The sequence below is a fragment of the Bombus affinis genome, chromosome 13 (assembly GCF_024516045.1).
Source record: "Bombus affinis isolate iyBomAffi1 chromosome 13, iyBomAffi1.2, whole genome shotgun sequence".
Classification (NCBI taxonomy): Eukaryota; Metazoa; Arthropoda; class Insecta; order Hymenoptera; family Apidae; genus Bombus; species Bombus affinis.
The window spans coordinates 5,614,078-5,629,180 of NC_066356.1; the positions used below are offsets into that span (position 1 = coordinate 5,614,078).

Sequence of the window (15,103 nt, forward strand, 5' to 3'; positions counted from 1 at the left end):
CTCGTCTATGACACGTTGACAAAAATAAAGAGACGCGGATGGATAGGTCAACGATTTCCCCCCTGTGCATGTGTCGCTGGACAAATGAATAATTCATCGAGTCGGTGGAAAACTAAATCCGTTATAAGGTGAGGTCACCGGTTCGGTCCAACCGGTCAGTGTCTCGGTTCGTTCAGAAACGAAGACAGACGGCAAATTCGCTCTTGCACTTTGCGTTTGAATAATTCATGTGTGTGCCAGGATTATCGACTGGTTACGCTCTGGTCGTCCTATTATCGCGTGTATCGTCTCTCGCGCGACTTTGCTTTGGCGAAATTTCGGTAAAAAATCGGGAACGCGGATCGATATTGACGAGAATGATTATTTTCTTACGTTCTCAGGTAGACGTTCCGAGACTCGGGGTTTCTTCAAAATGTTTATTATGCAGGATGGCTTAAGCCGCGATAACGACGTGCATTTAGAAATGATGTGCATATTCATGCAGCTATATATCGATGTTTCAGAAGAATTATGAAAAAGGAGTGTATGAATATTAGTATGGAGATAGACGAGTTAGAAAAGCTTTAGAAGTCTCTTTCATGAATCGATCTGATATTCTAGTTTAGAGTTGACTGTCTGGAGAACTGAGAAGAACATATTCATCGCGTTGCTCTTCGTGGAACGTGCAACTATTCGTGAATACCGAAAGTAAGGTACTTTGGAGCAAAAGATTATTATTATTACTATACAGGTATCATTACAAATATATTAATTACTGCTTTCTTAATATAGTAGAGTTTCCTTTGTACGAACATTTATTGCCCGAATAACCTAATTTTCATATATAATATTTCACGGTAATATATAATGGTAAATCATCGATGCCTTTTTACGTTTCAAATATGTATATGCTTTACTAGCGTTCGTATGCAATGTGTTCTGTTATTCGATCGAGTGAATTTTGACTATAAGAATTTAGTACGAGATTAATAGTCTTATAACTATTAAAATGAAATACGACGTGATTAAAAAACTGGAAAGTAGCTTAAGTGGAATAGAATTAGCAAGAATACACGATGTTGGAAAACTCATAATCGCAGACATTAAAAAACAAACATATGATATTGAAAATAATCCATTATCCGATGTAATGATTGAGATGAGATTGACTTCGGATGAGCTCATTACGATAAAGACGATAACAATGACGATTCTATAAAAATGGAAATAGTGAACGAAAGTGGCGATGAAGAGGTGTCTTCTCATGTCGAAGTATTCGCCGCATTTGAAAAAAGAATCTAACTCTACTGAGTTACTCGTGTTGGAAGAATTATGTGACTCAGACTGAAAAGTTATTTAGAAAAAGTGGAAGGTTGCAAAATAATATATAAGGAAAGATAATTCAATATGAAGGCATTATAAATGTAATATAAATCTAGTATTACTGGAATAAATTCAACGAAGAACAGGATTTTTACTAATAAGCAGTCAACTATTTGACATGATCAGAATTTAAAAACATTGCATTGAAACTAAAACTAATCAAATTGTATGATCAGAACTCTGTTATTAATGGCCGATAACAGTAACATTTTTTATTCAAAATTTTAGTGGTAAATATTCCGCGATACACACATAAAATTTGTATTTTCTTTAAAAGGACATCGAATTAATTGACACGTACTAATATATTTAGAGTACCTGAATATTAGACGCCAGAATAATTTTCGTCAAATTAGAAGAGAGAAGATTGATTTTATTTTCCTCTTACGACAGATGATCTAGCGATAAGAGCTGGTCGGGAGTGTATATTGATCGATCTCGATAGCGTATTCAGATCTCTCGTGGCTGCGGCATCTATGTAAGAACCACAGGGGTTTTCACCCTTTTGTTGGGTCACCCAAGCCGACCGTCGAGCCGGAGAACGAATAGAGATGTGGCGTAAAGATCCAGCAATGCGATTGTAATAATGGCTGACAGGCTAAGTCTTTGTTACGACTTTTTATTTTCATCCCTGGTCAGATTAAAGAAAAACGCTATAATAGCCCCTGTAAAATATTGGTATCCGAACACTGCGAATTTAAAACACAAAATATCCCCCTTTTTTTCTGGAAATTGCAACTTCTGTACTTGTAAATCAGATTTTGTTAATATATCGAATTACGTTGAATTATATTCTGTTTGTGCATCATCAAACCATGTAATTGTAAGTAGTTTCATTGTAATGCCATAGTTTCAAATTAATTTCAAAATAAGGAGGCTTCTCATCGTTACTTTCACCGTAATCTTCTTCTTTTCAGCATTACTACTTACAATGTTGATGATATTATTTATAACAAATTTTGAAACTTTTTCCTATGATATATGCAGGTGCAGTGAATAATTATGAACACAACCCTATTTTTAGGTTTGTTATAATATTAAAATAAAACTGAATATACAATGAACAAAATATTTCTCCTTTCGAATGGAAAAAATTAGAGTTTGCAAAAGATTAAATTTCCCCTTAAAACTGTGTTTTTTGGGCTATGAAAAAATATAAACTCCATGTTGATTTTCTTATTATATTAATATTTCCATTCAATAAATCATTAAGTAATCCGACAAATGCTCTAAGATGTCTGAATCGCCAATCTTGTGCTTCGAAATTGCATTCATTGTAATTCGCAACTGTATTTCAATCTTGTTCTAGTCTTAACAAACAGAAAGAATCTGTAATGTCGTAAATATCTTCTTAACATAAGATCTAAATGAGAAATTGTACATATTAATAAGACTTTCTTCTTTCGTATTTCGTCCAAATTGAAGATACTTTTTAACGTTAACAGACTATATAAACAGATTTAAGTTAAGTGAAATTATTATTATTAGTCGCTAGAGCACGGCAATAATAAAATCCAAGATGTACCATTGTAATTAAATTTCGGCAATAAACGCCCAATAAAAAAAGGAAAGGTCAGACATCCTCGTACGTCCACACATCTGCTATATACTTCTCGTTTTGAATATATCTATGTTATCACCAGATTGTCAGATTTAGAAAACTTCTTTGACGACTCTATATCTTCTTTTAAACTAAATCTATAGAAAATTTCCTGAAGCGGTTCAAATATTTAGACAATCGTTATTACGTTAGCATTAATTTCGTAGCTTGTGACATTTCGCTTATGTGTAGCAAAAGATAATGAAGTTATCGCGAAAATGGCGAAAAGTCATCGAAAGCAGTGGTACACAGATTGAAAATAATACATGTAAAAGAGGAAACACATTTTTCAACTTCCTGTTCAATCCGATATATTTTGTAAAAAATCAAGTCCCATTCTGTGATTCCTAAATAAATAATAATAATAATAATAACTAGCTCGCGAATGAGTCAGAAAGAACGTGACAGGATTAACTCCGAAGAAGAAGCTTATCTAAGCGATCGATCCATGACCGTGGCATAACTGCACAAAGTGCATCGGTGAATGGACAGTTTCGGGGCACTTGATTACATGTTAATAAATAAACAATAATAATAATCGACTGGAAACTATCTGGGGGAGAAAGTAGTAGGATTAACTCCTAGGAAAAAGCCTATTTGACAGAAGTCGTGACCGCGACATAAGTGTACGAAGCGCGTCGGTGGACGAGCAGCAACCAGGCACTTGACTAATGTTCTACCTGTTGTCCCGTAACACCTATGCGCCTACCTGTCCACTCACCTGGTGGAGACGCACAGAGAAACGGGGGGCCCTTCTCTTCTTGTATTCACCATTCGTTCGTTCTATGTATATGTATATGATCGCGACCATGTATTCGAAAGAGAAAGAGGAAGAGAAAGAGAGAGAGAGAGAGAGAGAGGGAGAGAGCATGTGGACGACACTTAAAGGACGAAAAGGTGCGTGTGCTCGCCACCCTTGCAGGTCTCCAGTCGGGTTATACCAGCTTAGCATTTCAATAACCTCGCGAGTGAACGCAAGAGAAAAGGGAGAAATAAAGATAGAGGAAAAGAGGCCGTTTGGGGCGGCACGAAACGAACGAGGGAGGAGGGCAGGGGAGAGAAAAGAGGGTGGAACAGAAAGAGTCACGTAAGAGAGTAAGCTTGACTAATGCCAGCCGGGGCCGCGGTCGTCGCTTGATCATTATTCATTTGTCAAACGATGGATCGGTCCCCCGGAATATCGGCCTTCGCACGACTTTCGTTTCCACTTGCCTTTCCGGTTTTCTGTCTCTTTTGGATTAGATTAACGAGGATACGTATCGTTGTTTAGCGTTGCGTACGTCGATTTATCTTTAGGAATTTTATCAACCCTTGGAATTAGGAGTCACGTGAAATTTTCTTACGAATTTCAACCATACTGCCTACCAACTCTCCATAATCTGAGAACGAGTAGATTTAGTTTGAAGATTAACAGTATATGATCGAATGAAGTATAAAAAGTAAGGTACAGAAAGTGCGACAGAAATACAAAAGAGGTACGAAAAGACTGTAAAACAAATAAATGGTATAGATTATTATAAAGAAGAAATGTACTCCCAGAAAAATAGAAAGATAGAATTATTCCATTAATGGTTTATAGTTTATGGTTAGTAGTTTGTTGGGAAAAATAAGAGTCTCTTCTTTCAGGGGCTTAATAAAATGCTTATACCTAAAAGGAATAAACTTATTATTTTTAATGTGCAAAGACTTCTGGTTTTGAAAGAAACGTAGCTTCATTTCTATCGACTATACTTTATCTCTTCTTGCTTTCACACAATGTTTATCAATGACTTATTATAATTCTTGAAACTCGAAGGGTCCACCAGGGTGCCACTGTTTCAATGGAAAGTACTTTTCAGTTTTCTTTTTTTTATATTTGTTTGTGTTACATTGCCCATCGACTGTTAGGGTCATTTGTTAATTTGACAGTTTATAGCATCTTGGGAAAGAAAAAAAGCCAGCCGTAATTATCAGCTTCTGGCAATTTTGAACAGGTTGTTCTTTAATTAGTTAGACTAACGTATATATTCAATACATCAAGGTAAAAGCTTTTTTCTGATATCAACAAAAATAAATAAATATAAATAACCTTAACAAGATCTAAAAATATGCGCAAGTCTAAACGATAAACTGCTTCTGAATCTAGCAAATTGAAACATGAACCAGTTCGCGAATAATTAGAATGAAGAACGATGAAGCCTTTTAAGGACGAATCAATTGCTCGGAGATCGCAAATTATCCTTGAGAAATGATCGTTGTTAGACAGCGGATGTTTATGCAAATTCATATTTTCGGTCCTATAGCCAAAGGAATGGAATCTAACTAAAAACTTATTCCGATCATTAAATATTATAATGTACAGTATACTTTGGGTATCTTGTATCATACGCGTTCTGTGCATTTTTACACTTTCGAATTTCCCATAAACGCATAAAAATCCGCAGTCTACTTACCGTCCAAGTTAAATGCTGCAGAGACTTCTATGCGCACTTACCTTCTGGAGAAAGCAGCGTCGCAGTGCGTGCATCGATATCTTCGGTCTCCTGTATGAAGTTTCACGTGTCGATCTCTACTGCGTTTATGTTTGAATAATCTGGCACACCAGTTGCATTTGTATGGCATTTGATCTCCGTGGCTCTGCGACATCAAAAAAGGGAATCGAAAGTTTTAATATTACCCGTGATACAATGACGAAACATTTTCCAAATTTTCCCATCTTTTCGATCGAACTTCTACTAACTTATTTTATATGAGACTTTTCTAATCGAACATTGCTAACGTATCTGTGAAGTTTTTCTCATTTAAAAACAGATCAAACACGACGTAGTTTAAACCACGTTTACGGACATTGGACTTATGTGAAAAAAGATCTTTGTCCAGCAACACCGAACCTACTAAAATAAAATCATTGCCCAGGTAGAGTGGACATTGGACTTACCAGAATAGCAGTTACACTGGACATTGAGCTTACCAGAATAGAAATTACACTGGACATCGAACCGTGAAGAGCTAATATCAATCCTCGATGAAGTTGATCAAAGTGACGCTGTAAATTAAATTGGCAATATGATAGAAAATAATAACACGACTCATCAGAGATTCTTTGCTGGCGGTTCGAAGAGCAAAAGAATTGACGGGCAAGAAAGTTGCTCGTCGAGGAATTCCCCGCGGTGGTTGTCACCCAGGTAGATCGGTGTGACCGATATGATCGCGAACGGGCCGGGTCATTCTCTTTGTACAGTTCTTTTTATGCTCTCCTTTTCTTTTTTCCCTATCTTTTTGTCCTTTTTTTTTCTCGAGTCGGTCTTCGTCCAACGAAATAACCTCGGCACGTACGACTTTCGAGCCGTCGGCTCCTTTGAAGAGACAATTCCGGACGGAAGGGCGAAGCGATCGCCTTCTTCTTGAAGACCTCTGTATCGTGACGTTCACGATGTTCTTGGATGCGAGGAAGGAAATATGAGGGATTTGGATAAAATTTGAAAGTTCGTATTACGAGGTGTGCGTAAAAAGTAAAGAGATAGATCTCGGTTCTCGGGAATACGTAACATTGTATTAATGTCGGCATGCTATTTCGGAGTAACTGCGCCTAACATGGAACACCTAATGTGGATTTTAATAGCTCCCCAAAAAGGGAAACGTCACTTTTTTCTGATAAAACTAATTTTGAAATACGACGAGATTAATAGATGTTTGTATGTTAATAGTGCAACTGCGCAATGATTTAAACGTTCTCAAGTCATAGTGAAAAATGTGAAAAATATAGAAGATATAAAAAATGTCGCATGCGGCAAAAGTTACAACAATCGAAACTGTCGTGTTAGCTTCACGAAATTTGGAAATACAATAATTCAGTAACGAAATAATCTGCAACATTATTGAAATGGATGCGATACTGAAACGTGCGAAAAGAGAAGTTTTGTATTTCTCAATGCCATCATCATCTTGTGTTTCTGTCGAAGGTAATGCAGAAACTGACTCAACAGCGAAGCTGGTTCCATTGCATGTACAATAAATCTATGTTCTGCGAAGATCTACAAGAATACCGTATCAATGCGACGAGAGAATCACGGAGCGAAGAATGGAAAAATTCACAATCCACCAAGCTACGCAAATTCCGTAAAAGTATAAAGTTACTCGATTAAGAATAGGCCATACAAATTGGACATACTCCTACTACATCAACAGAACTGATCCAAATATCTGCGACTTTTTAAAACTCCATTTAACATATTCCGATCACCTGTTCTAAATACAATATTAAAAGGGTACAACATGATCCAACTAATTCGCTTGTTTCTTGGCACTTACGGTGTTTTCTATGCGCAGTCTTCAGTTATAGAAGAAACCAAAAATTCGTTGGACTCCGTAGAACTCGTTCGGATTTGCAAAAATTTGAGAAGAAAGAGAGCAACTTCAGTTTTTCGCTCCGTTTGGCAAAAGAAGGGATCATCGAGAAACGGAAAACAGCCGTCGCAAAGTATATTGAAGCAGAGGCTTCGCTCTTTACTGTTGTACGATTTCTTTTTCACGAAACTACGGTTGTTCAAGCGTCGACAATGTTTCGCTCGAAATTCAACGATCCTTTAACCTTACTAGGTACTGTATATCAAGCCACTCGTACGTTAACAAAGGAAAGAATAAAAATTGCGAAAATTTAAACATTCCTAGTGGTATGCCGCGCGATTCTAAAATTTTTCTAATCCAACCAATCGTATGACTTCCGTGGTCTCGTAGAAACGAGAGACAAAGAGGAAGAATGCCGGAGGCAACGGAGGAAGATTTCATAGCCGCTGAACGAAATTTATCTCCGCTATCCGGCTCGTATCTGTGCTGGAAGCGAAGCGCGATTCAGCTCGCGTATGTGGAAGCGGCTTTTATCGAGGCTTGAAAAGCGTAGAGGAGAAGCCGAAGCATGGAGAACCACCTGAACGGAGCAAACCTGACCGGTACAACCTGTTATGGGCCATGGAACAGATTTTGACCCGACGATGACCCGCCGACGTCGACTCAGACGCGGAAGAGTCGCGCTACTCCTAATACCACCGCCATGCAAAACAGAAAAATTCGAAGAGGCCACGCGTCTTACACGCCTGGAACGTCCGCGGGCGAACGTTCAGTTACTTCCGGTTTTCAAGATGCTCTCGACTTAGCAGTTAATCTTTTCGAGATAGATTTTTCTTTTAAGAATGAACGTTCGAATTTATTTTATTTGTTTTTAATTAATTTTTAATCAATTATCCATTTTTTACGAGTGACACACCCTTTGAGAAGGTTCATAGAGAAATAAGAAACGGGTGAATATGATACACACAGAACGTGAACACACAAAAAGGAAAAAATGCCTGACAAAGACCTTAAATGGTTTCAAAACGAGAGGAAAGAACAATCGAAAAAGGTCGAGTTGGTGGGTATGCAAATTGGCCTGTATAGGTAAATAGTTGTACTGCCTGTTTGTAAATGGGATCCATGCAACATGGGTTCGACACAGAAAACAACGGATCATTAAATCGAATCAGAGCAAAGTCGTTAGGACAATTAAGACGATAATTTAGAATTTGTAAAATAATATCCAACGGGCCGGATAGAAGCCCCTGCATCGTTCAAGTAGAAAATCCGAGCTAGTTTAGAATCTTAGAATCGCATTACAATTATGGCAAGTTCCCGGCATTATAAATTTTATAGGGAACTAAAGCCACGAGTTTCCTTCCATTTTTTAAATTATGCAATAATCAAATCTGTATTTAATTGTATTCTCGCGTCATATTATTTATAAATAGGTTGTGCTACATGTATATCTGAGATCTGTTAGTCCTTTATTCGTTAATTATTTAATTTCAATTACGTTAAATCGTGATCAATTATCGACGCTGAAGTTTACCTTTCAGAAATAATATGAGAGTGATCAGCCACTGCAATACATCAGATCTGAACGTGATAGAACCAACAATAAAACAACTACAATGAAATGTAATACAACACGAAAAGGGATTAGCTAGGGCTACATTAGGAGTAGGTATATTTAAATCTTCATACTTAAAATCTCTTGGAATAGTTAAGCCGGCAAATACCTCAAGTTTTAACAAATAATAACATTATACTGTCGCGATCGTTGGCTCGACGCCAGTAGAGGAACAAGTAATAATACTCAACAATAGCTATTCATAATTGAAAACATTATGAGAAATTTTAAAGTGAAAAGAACAGAAAATGAAAGAATGAATAATCATTGATATTGATATTCGTGTTTCCTTAGGTATCTGGATAATGTGAAATCGATAATTTTATAAAGAATGTAAAATTCATCGATCGATCCGGTTTCTAAGATGCTCAAATATACCTACTCATAGTCGAAGAAGTCTTGGAAACTTCGAAAATGAAAAAACAAAATTCAAGGTACCTGTTCGTGCTTCTTCAGGTAGCTAAGTCGAGGAAATGTGCGGTCACAGAATTGACAAGGATAAGGTGCGGTAGCGTTGGTTCCGTCGGCGTTGACACCAACGTCGGCGTCGACCTCGGGCTCCGACGGAAAGCTCGCCGATGTCGGTGTCGCACAAGAAGACGGCGTCTCTCCGCCACGTCGCGAGTTTGCACCGCCATCCTCGCTCTGCCATGACGAACTTCCGGTGCCCAAGGCCTCTGCAATTCAAAGCAAAATTCCTTTCCAAAAACCGTTCAAGTTTAGTCGAAGAAAATAATTTCACAAGAGTATAACGAATATGACGTATTTTGTATATTTTTTCGATTTATTTGGTGGATATGGGAAATGAAAAGAAATTGTGATATATAAGAGATATAAATGCTTGGTCGTTTTATGGTGGACGGACGGGGATAGCCATTTGTATCAATATAGTAAAGAAGAGGAGGAAATAGTATAATATTAAATCAGCATAGAAAGTGGGAAAAGAATTTTAGTGTTTGTTTTATTTCTTATTTTGTCGTTGAAATAGCGTGGTAAAATTCGTATAGATAAATATATTCTTCTTATGAATATAATTATATATAAGATAATTTTACATTTTTCTAGACAAGTCATAGTTAAAGGATGAAACTTTATAAATTTACACATTTATCATCAATTATCTTATCGTGGACTATCAAATTAAACTACAAATTTCTCTAATAAGAATGAAAAGCCGCCATATAATTTAATTTTAATGATTCTACATTTATTTATAAATTAAATATAATTATTTTATATAATAGGGTATCTAATCCTAGTCTATTTATTTATCTTGTTATATTTATAAATATTAAATTTAATATATTTATAAATTAAATTTCACCTAAAATCTAAAAATTTAATTAAATTTATTTAACATTATATTAATATTAATTAACAAAATTAATTTGCAGAATTAGTTTAACCGCTATTGCTGGCACTAATTTTTATCCTTACTACTCATCCTCAAGTTACTAATTAAACGATAAATACATCTGCTTTTGATAAAACCAATCTTCTGACATTGGTACATTACACTCATCAAACGACTGTGCTTATATTATTAATAATCGATAAAACGTTCGGTTCTCAAAAGGATTGATTTTAAATGAGCAACCAAATTCGCAGCAGTGATGTCAAACTTTTGACGTTGTAAATGCCAAAAGTCAAGAAACCGAGGAACGAAGATCAAGAAAGAGAGAAGCCAGGTCTAGGAATCAAGAAGCTAAGACTTAAGAGTCAAGCAACAACAATGCAGAAACCAAGGAACCAAAATCTAAGAACCAAGATACCGAGACAAAAGGACCAAAGAACTTCTCGGTTTCCAGTCAACAAAGTGTCGATCAAAGAACAGCGTCGATCTTTCATGCACACGGAACAACAGTGGCAAATATTCGTATAAAGCGATCCTTTTCGGGGAACAGGTTTATAAATGTCGTAAGACGGACCTGTCCCATAAATGACCTTACGAACTCGAACACGCGTAGGAATATTACAAGAGGTCTGGCTGACCTTAGCTCGCCCGTTACGTGTCTCTTTACATCGTTTTCGTAACGAGTATGCGGTGAAACTGGTACCATTAACCCGTGAACGTCGTCAAGAAGCTTCGTCGTTCATCCTCCGCGAGAAGACTGGTCCTCTTGTCCTTTTGATAGAAGAAAAGCACATTCCTTGCAGGAATTCTCTACTCGGGCTTTGCCTCCTCTCTTCTTTATCCCTGTATCACCCTATTATCCAATGTTCATATTGCTCATGCAGGTACACGCTTGTTCAAGTTGCTTCGCGAGGACAGAGATCATTTTCTTGAGACAATCTGTCGGTACCTATGTATTTGACTTTATTTCAGACCCTTATCTATTCGATTCTTTCGAAAAATATTTCGAGAATATAAATTATAAATAAAAGAAGGCAAGAGATAATTTAATTGATATAATTTGTATAATTATCGTAATTAGTATAGTTTGATTAATCTCGAATAGGTAAAAATTCCAAGGAATTCTAAATTATAGAAATTTATATAATATGGATATTGGGAAATTATATATATAGCACTTCTAACCTATATATATATATCCCTCGACACCATACAACTTTCGTCTGAAACAATTCTTTTGTATCATGACGATTAAGAGAGTAATTAAGAATGGCATAGATGTGACACCATTGTATATTTGGATGCATATAACAAATTCGTAGCTTTAAATAATGTAATTAATTAATGTTTGGTTACCCATACATCTTGTTTCCAATTATCATTGGCAAAATTAGACTCTAAAGGTGGGTTCAGGCTGTTCAATATTTATCGTCAATATTTCTCAACATACGTAAAAACTACGTAAACTAACGTAAAAAAAAGATATATAATCGTCAACACATTGTTATCATTAAATCACACATCGTTAATATAATCGAGAACGTTTCAGAACTTCGAAATATTGTCGATAAATATTGATAGCTCGTATTACGCGCCTTCAGATCATGGAATAATCATTTTCAACGGAAGAATTCTCGATAAAATAGAGCGTAAAGAAGTAAAAAGAAAAAAAGAAAGAAATGCGTCGTAGAAGGAGAAAACCGGTGACAAAGGAGACATCCGGACGAGGCGAATCGAATAATTAATAATTGCCAGGAATGAAGAAGACTCCCACCGGGTCGGATAGAGCAAAGTGGCCCTGGTAAACGGTGGAAATGACTCGGCTAGTTGGCCGTTTCCTCATTTGCCCAGTCCACACGCTGGATCCGACACCCACCACTGGATTTAAGAGATTTTGCGGAATCCCGCCGTCTCTTGCTCGCTTTAAAACACGAACGCGAGGAGAGACACCCAACGAGATCGGATCACGGACGTGGATTCGTTTAAATGGGTCGCATCCTCTACCCACGCGGCCTTCACGTTTTTCCCCCTTTCTAGCCTTCTGTGATCGCGTAGAAACTTACGCGATGTTGGATGATTGCTTAAACGATGATCAGGAAGATTTTTACATGGATGATCTAGAGTCTAGAAGATTCTTGGAAGAATTAGAAGGAAGCGCAAAGGGCGTTGAGGGATTTGAAAGTTAGGCTGATAACGAGGAGGGGCGGTTCTAGTGATTGAAGTTTGTGTTTTTGATTGTTGAATCGCAGATTTGGTGGATTGTGTAGTTCTTGACTATTTTTAAGCTCTCACTTTCTGTTTTGCGAAATTTCTGAATGAAATGTTGATATTACTAAATCTTTTTTATTCTTGACATTCCGTATTTTTACCAATTATCTATGTCTCCTGATTTTTGTATCTACAAATTTTTATATTACTCTACTATATATGTACGTATTATTAATTTTTGCTTTGCGGCTACAAAATGAGGTTGATGTACATAGATTTCTCATTTACATTCTCATTTGACCTTAATATATACTAGATTATTACATATATATATAAACATACTCTTAATTATACTCTATTTAATCTACGCTTAATTGTCTAAATTTAATCTTTGTTACTCTGCTATATTCATAATTTTCCAAATATTTCTGCTAGAATTATTCCATTCTAGTCAGCCTATTCGTGATAATTTACAATGTAAATACTTATTGCAGTAGGGTTTTTCTTTGGAGTTTCACAGTAATGTCGATGATTTCTCAGTAAGACCGGTCGATTGCAATCATGGATCTCGTGAAAAATCAGGTGTCCCTGCAATTGTGCAACGTGGGTATGGGATCGAGGCACTCGCCCAATTGGCGGCATCCAGCATGACTCACGCGCGCCTCTTCTTGCAGAAAAAGAGACGCGGCAGATCGGGTGAGCACGCAATAAATATAAACCGAGCTGCCGATCGAGCGTACAAAAGCACCCAGCTGACCCCGTCGTCGTCAACAATTTGGCTTCGATTGCCAACAAATCAGGATCAAGCCTTTCGTCAGCCCATTCATGGAAAGCTCCGATCGTTCTTCGAAATTTTTCAAAGACCTATCTTTCAAAAGGGTGAATTCTAACGTGTATTACCTTTTCAACGTCTCTAAATGTTGTTACAGATGCAGGTTATTTTGCAAAGAAACGTTCACGATTTTTACCCTTGTTGCAGTTTATGCGTTTTACGTATTTTATACATTCTGAAAATTATATTTTTATTAAGTTGAAAATCCTACTAACGTCTACTATTAAAATAATTCATTAATCAATAGTTCAAAATTCACTACAAAAATTTTAAAATTCATACAGAATCATATTTAAAAGACGAGGCGAGTCTTTCTTTCAAATCGAGAAACTTGGAAAATATTCGAAGAACATTGCTTTCTCTTGAACATCCCTAATTTCTAAAAGAGCGCGAAACGAAGTCGGGGGTTATAAAGCAAAAATTACATTTCATAGCAGTAGATTTTCTGATTTCTACGAAAAGAATACAGGTAACGTTGATCTAAAAAGAATGAAAATTCCAAATTTACTTTGGACATCGTTATCCTCTAGAGAAGGGTCTAACGTTCGTATAGGACATACATCTCGGAAATGTATTTAACACAAAGATTGCAGTATTAGAGATTAGAACTGTATTTATTGCAATGAAATTTTAGAAAGTATCCGACCAATGGAATTCTTGTCGTCTAAATTTACTCGTTTAAACGAGAACTTCTATCATGAACGAAAACTGACCTACATAACAAGGATAACCATTATATGAACTGTTTCTCCCCCAGTCGGTTCTACCGTATGCTCTTTCATCCACGAGCTAGCACTGAAGGGTTGAAAACATTTTTCAAGCTGAAGGGTTGAAATTATACCTTATATCTTCGAATCTTTCTTTGCCTCCGATTAAATGAGGAATCCATTCGGATACAAAATTAGAACAAAAGTCACTTGTCTGAACGATAAATTAAAGCTCCGATTCTTTGAAGTAACTTTTCTCCCTAAGTTTAAATTCCGATGAAACTGGCGACGAAATTGAACAAATACACGTTCGAATTCAATTGAAAGGGTAATGTTGAAAAGATGCGAAAACAGCGTTTCTCAAAGCTCGCGATGAACGTTCTAAAAAAGATCGCGGATCGATGAGTGATCGAGAAGAAGATGTGAGAGTTTACGAATTTCGGTGGAAAATGGGGGACGATAACGTGAAAACGAGCAGAAGCAAGGACGCGAAGGCTTGTTGGAGGATTCGAAGGGGGTTTTATTTAGAATCTCGATTCCGTCCAATCAGCGGCGATGTGTCATCGACGCGAAAATAGTCGCACTTAACACTGGCAGCTCTTTTCTGCGACCTGCCGATGCCAGCCGTATTGCATTGTGTTTTTATCTTGTCCAAGTGTTAGTGCGAGCCCATACAGCCTCCCTTGTGGTCGCATGTGGCCGCGTATAATGTTGTCACCTCGTGCCCGTCGCTATTTATAGGATGCTTCGACCACGCTTATTAATAGGGGGCCGACTTAACGCCTTTGTTAATTGTGACTTATGTTAGCACGCGAACCTCTGACAGTCCTCCTCTCGTCAGACCAGTGCCAGTGGTTTGCGCGGATTTTTTCATTGACGTTCGTTGTACGTTTGATCGTCGATCATATATAGATTCCAATAACTGGTTCATTAAGATTTTGGTAATTTGAATCTATTATTTGACATGAAATTTTCATGATTCGTTATTGTGGAGATTGGGTTATTTACGAATTGATGTTAGTGAGAAGTCGCCGATTCGAGGATCGAATATTTTATTAGGGTGATTGATAATTGGAATTCTTTTTTCTAGGGTGCTTCA

The 15,103-nt window shown here is 36.9% G+C and overlaps 1 protein-coding gene across 3 annotated transcripts in view; it reads right to left on the reverse strand.

Moving 5' to 3' along the window:
* LOC126923022 (zinc finger protein 423 homolog) overlaps window positions 1-15,103 on the reverse strand; it is a 133,047-nt gene that overhangs the window by 5,465 nt on the left and 112,479 nt on the right. For 2 of the 3 annotated variants that reach the window (XM_050736008.1, XM_050736010.1), the window contains 3 exons: window positions 9,342-9,580; window positions 5,880-5,987; window positions 5,436-5,578 (listed from right to left, as the gene is read on the reverse strand). In XM_050736008.1, coding sequence (XP_050591965.1) covers window positions 5,436-5,578; window positions 5,880-5,987; window positions 9,342-9,580 — 490 coding nt within the window. The remainder of the gene's footprint in view (window positions 1-5,435; window positions 5,579-5,879; window positions 5,988-9,341; window positions 9,581-15,103) is intronic. The other variant, XM_050736009.1, reaches the window with a different exon arrangement.